The following is a 4863-nucleotide window of genomic DNA, read 5'->3' on the forward strand; positions in this document are numbered from 1 at the left end:
GATTTCCCACATTCGCTGCACTCATAAGGCCTCTCTCCAGTGTGATTCTGCCAATGTTTAATGAGCTTCGACTTGAACCTAAAGAATTCCCCACATAAGCTGCACTCATAAGGTCTTTCTCCAGTGTGAACTCTTTGATGTCTAATAAGTGTAGAGGTGTACCTAAAGAATTTCCCACATTCACTGCACTCATAAGGCCTTTCTCCAGTGTGAACTCTCTGATGTTTAATGAGTGTGGAATTGTACCTAAAGAATTTTCCACATTCATTGCACTCATAAGGCTTTTCTGCAGTGTGAACTCTCTGATGTCTAATGAATGTGGAGCTGTACCTGAAAAATTTCCCACATTCGCTGCATTCATAAGGCCTCTCTCCAGTATGAACTCTCTCGTGTCGTATCAGGCGATAGTTGTACCTAAAGAATTTTCCACATTCTCTGCATTCATAAGGCCTTTCTCCATTGTGGATTCTCTGATGTTTCATGAAGTTGGCATTGTACTTAAAGAACTCCCCACATTTGCTACACTCATAAAGGCTTAATCCAGTGTGAACCCTCTGGTGACTAGTGAGTGTGGAGTTGTACCTAAAGAATTTCCCACATTCATTGCACTTAAAAGGCCTTTCTCCAGTGTGAATTTTCTGGTGCTGAACAAGGTGAAACTTTTTAATGAAGGCCATCCTACATTTGCTGCATTCGTAAGGTCTTACTCCAGTGTGAATTTTCTGGTGCTCAACAAGTACCTGTTTTTGGCTGAAGGCTTTCCCACACTGAGTGCACTTGTAATCCTTTTGTCCAGTTTCAAAGGCCTCCCCACACTCAGTGTCCCTGTGTGGCTTCAAAGCACCGTGAGGGGCCAGGTGCTGGAGAAAGCCTGCACTGGCTGGGAAGTCCTTCCCACCTCTGCTGCATGTGAAGCTACTCTCTGCCATGTGAACATTGTCGTTCACAGCAAAGGGAGGACTCCCCTCATCCCTTCTGGAAAAGCTGTCTCCAATCTGATCCTTTTGGTGCTGGTGCAGGTTTGCCCCACAAATGGACAGCTCTTGATCAGGGTACATTCCACCATGCTCAGCCGAGTGCAAAATGTCTTTCCAGACTGGGCCGCACATCTCCCAGAGCTGGGACTTCCGGATGGATGGGCCAGGCTTCGGAGTCCTGACCTGTGACTCTCCTACAGAAACATCTTGCTCTGAAGGGGCCTCCTCATCCTGGGCTCCATGCCAGCAACCTGTAAGCAGAGAAATGCTGGTGAAGTGCCTGCTGACTTCGTTGGGAGGAGGCGGCCCCATCGGGAATGTGTGCCAGACACACCCACGGACGAGGTCACTGGACCGCTGACGGGTGAGGGGGACTCAAGACAGTGAGAAGAAGGCCCGCTGTGCAAAGCTCAGCCTGGCAAGCTCCTGTGATGGGAGAGCCCTGACTCTGGGGAAGAACATAAGGGAGGGGTCCTGTCTTAGTCCATCTGGGTTGCCACAACAAAATACCACAGACTGGGTGGCTTATAAATGACAGAAATTTATTTCTCGCAGTTGTGGAGGCTGGAATTCTGAGAGCAGGGTGCCAGCATGGTTGGGTGAGGGCCCCCTCCCGGGCTGCCAACTTCTCACTGTGTCCTCACACAGCGGAAGGGGCTAGGGGGCTCTGTGGGCTCTCCTTTACAACAGCACTAATCCCATTCACGGGAGCTCTGCCCTCATGACCTAAGCACCCCGCAAAGGCACCAATTTCTAATACCACCACACCGGGCATGAAGTTTGCAACAAAGAAATGGTGGTGGGGTGGTGGGGCACAAACACTTAAAACAAAGCTGGTGCTATGCAGGGAGAAGAGGGAGGGTTTTCAAGTCACTCCTGTGCAAACGGCTATGGCTGCTGGTGACCGGTGAGCACGGTGCAGAAAACCGTAAACAGACCTAGAAATGCCAAACCACACGGAGATACTGCAACTCAAGAACTACTTAGGGATACGTGCAGGCCTCACAATATCCTAACTATAGCTCAAATGTTGGCGAGCCCTGCAAAGGGAGCAATGAAACAGAATCCGGGTGAAGGCCAACAGGCGTTGGAATGTGGTGGAAAGGGGATTCAAATTCAGCGTAGACATGAAAATGGAGAAGAAAAGGTAGAAATGAGGTGTGGCCCTTGGCCCTGGCATCACACAATGGTGGACAGAGGACAGGTTCCCAGCTCTGACACACACCCTTCCCCTGCTCCTTCCCACCAGGGCTGTGTACTTTTGAGTGTCTCTTGCCACTGACACAGTAATGTCCACCTATTAGGTACCTGGGGTCCTCCCCACTGCTCGAGGTGAGCACTGATGTGGCACCTGAGACAGGCCAGTCCTAGACGAAAGAAAGGAAAAGGCATGGCCAGTGTGCGCCCAGAGTAACCCAACACAGGATATCCAACATCTTAAAATTACAAGAACTTCACAGGAGAGACTGTAGAAACAACCCAGTGTTCCCCAAAATTAGTAATTAGGTTGGTGCCTGAAATTCCTAGCACAGGCAGGACCCAAGAAATGTCAGCAAGAGAACGGGGGAAAGCCTGGGGCACCATGGTTCCACGCATCTAGACTAAATGACCCAACCAGGGACAAGACAGGTCTGAGGGATCTCTCAGACAAACTTCAACATCTCTGACCTCTGAGCCTGATCTTGCAAGTGCTCAGAGCAGCAGGGATGGGACCGCGTGGGGGGAGTGGGTGCAGTGTGCACGGCCCAGTCCTGGCACCAGGAATCAGTAACTGGAAAGGAAGTAGTACCCACGGTCTTGTTGTGGAAAGGACAGAGCTGCCCCTGGACCAAAGAGGAAGAACAGAGCCCAGCCCAGGACATGGGGCGGGGGTGTACGGGCCTTACCCAGGGAGGACAGAAGCGCAAAGTTCTCCAACATCACAGCATGGTACAGAAATCGCTGAGCTTCATCAAGGAGGCCCCACTCTTCCTGGGAGAAATATATGGCCACGTCCTCGAAGACCACATGGCTCTGCCAAAGTTGGAACATTCGGTTCATGAGTAGCTTCTTGTGTTAACTGTGTCTCGAGGATTCTCTAATTATCTATTTGCCATCCGTTAATTACAGGGCTAAACGAACAGCCAAATGTATTTCTCTATCTCCCTCGCAATCCGGGGCCCACACTGAACCACCTCCTTCACTAACTCACACACCAAGTCAACACTTTCCCTGCCCTGTATCAGCCAGGGCCAGGTACCAGACAACCACGGACACCCCTTCTATCCTGAAAACTATAGAAAAGGTACACGAAATTTATAGAAAATAGCCATCCGTAAGCTTTTCACCGTACTCTTCTGGCATTTCTCCCAGAAAGTTCCATAAAGCCTCTGACCTAAGGAGTCCCTTTGCTGGCGTTTACGCTTCCTAACCCAAACTGGTGCTTCCTGTTACACGGTGTGCTCCCCACCCTCGAGAAACAGAATAAAAACCTTCTTTTAGTGTTGTTGGTCTCTCCATGTCATCACTCACCCATCTCCATAAATTAAAGTCCTGTGGGTGCAAGTATCTGATACACTTCTGTCACCAGGCCCTTCGGTCCTTCCTGCACACAGCCATCCCTGCTCGTCCTCCTCCCTGACTCCCCAGTGTGGAAGGGTCAGCAGCGGCTGGTGGCACTGCTGCCTGCTCTCGCCTCATTCCCATCGGTCACTGTGTCCAGAACACAGCATAAGACGTGAGTAGTGACGGAGCAGAAGAACATCATCTAGGTTGTGGGCCTGGCAATGCAGGGCTCTCCCTCCCTCCAGCCAGCCAGTTTCCCTGGGGTTCCCCAGGTCTTGTCTGAGAGGTAAGACTCAGACCCTCAAGTCAAACTCAGACTTCTCTCTCTCCCTTAAGCACGCAGAGCCAACCACTCACACTCCACCTCACCTGCATATTGGTCGTCGGACTCACGCCCCTCACAACTCCGACTCCTCCACAGACACCCCCAGCCCACACCACTGGCATTTCCTTCACGTCCTAACAGGCAAATACATCGAGGATCCAATTCAGCCCTGGCCCTGCCCCTGAACACCACAAGTCCAAAGGCCCCTAGCGCCAGGTCCAGCCCCAAGCCCTGCTTTGAAGGCCCGGCTCGGCAGGGAGTCTGCTTCTCCCTCTGACCCTCCTCTCTCTCATGCTCTCTGTCTCTCATTCTCTCTCTCTCAAAGAAATAAATAAAATCTTAAAAAAAAAAAAGTGCCTACTTGACACTTCTCCTGGGAATCTCTGGGGCATTTGTGACATAGACAAAAACTGACTCTTCATATTCCACCTGCAAATTCCTCATACCACTGACTTCCTCCGTTTTAGTTCAAGCATCCATCCTTCCTAACAAGGCCAAAAACCTGGGGGCATCCCCGACTTTTCCCTCTATCCCACCTCCTCATCTCCCTGAGCCTCCACATCCTGAAATTCGAGCAGCTCTAGCTGAAAACACATCCGGAAACCAGTGCCTCCTCTGCTTCCACAACCACCGCTCCTGTGTAGTCACCGCGACAACACTCCCCTGGACTGTGGCAAGCATTTCACTCACACCGCCGTCTGTCTCCCACGCTGTAGCCAAAGGGAACCTGTTAAAATCTCAGTCACAGCACCTTCCTCTTCTGTTTCAAACCTTCCCTACCTCCCACCAACCTCGATTAGAGGTCCAGAGCCCCAGGCTGTCACTCAAGGTCTGATACCTGTGCACCCCTACCCGACCCCAAGCTGGCTCCCCATTCTCACCAGCTATAAAAGAGACGTGCAGGGCGCCTGGGTGGCTCAGGTGGTTAAGTTGCCTTCGGCTCAGGTCATGATCCTGGAGTCCCGGGATTGAGTCCCGCATCGGGCTCCCTGCTCGGCGGGGGGTCTGCTTCTCCCT

General features: G+C 51.5%; 1 protein-coding gene across 1 annotated transcript in view; it reads right to left on the minus strand.

Moving 5' to 3' along the window:
* Window positions 1-4863, minus strand: part of LOC110573732 (zinc finger protein 548-like) — an 8189-nt gene that overhangs the window by 551 nt on the left and 2775 nt on the right. Inside the window, exons 3-4 of the mRNA XM_021682340.2 lie at window positions 2864-2990; window positions 1-1228 (exon numbers count right to left, since the gene is read on the minus strand). The exon at window positions 1-1228 is cut by the window's left edge and continues 551 nt beyond it. Of these exons, the coding sequence (XP_021538015.2) occupies window positions 1-1228; window positions 2864-2990 (1355 nt within the window). The remainder of the gene's footprint in view (window positions 1229-2863; window positions 2991-4863) is intronic.

Source organism: Neomonachus schauinslandi, chromosome 16, assembly GCF_002201575.2.
Source record: "Neomonachus schauinslandi chromosome 16, ASM220157v2, whole genome shotgun sequence".
NCBI classification, from domain to species: domain Eukaryota; kingdom Metazoa; phylum Chordata; class Mammalia; order Carnivora; family Phocidae; genus Neomonachus; species Neomonachus schauinslandi.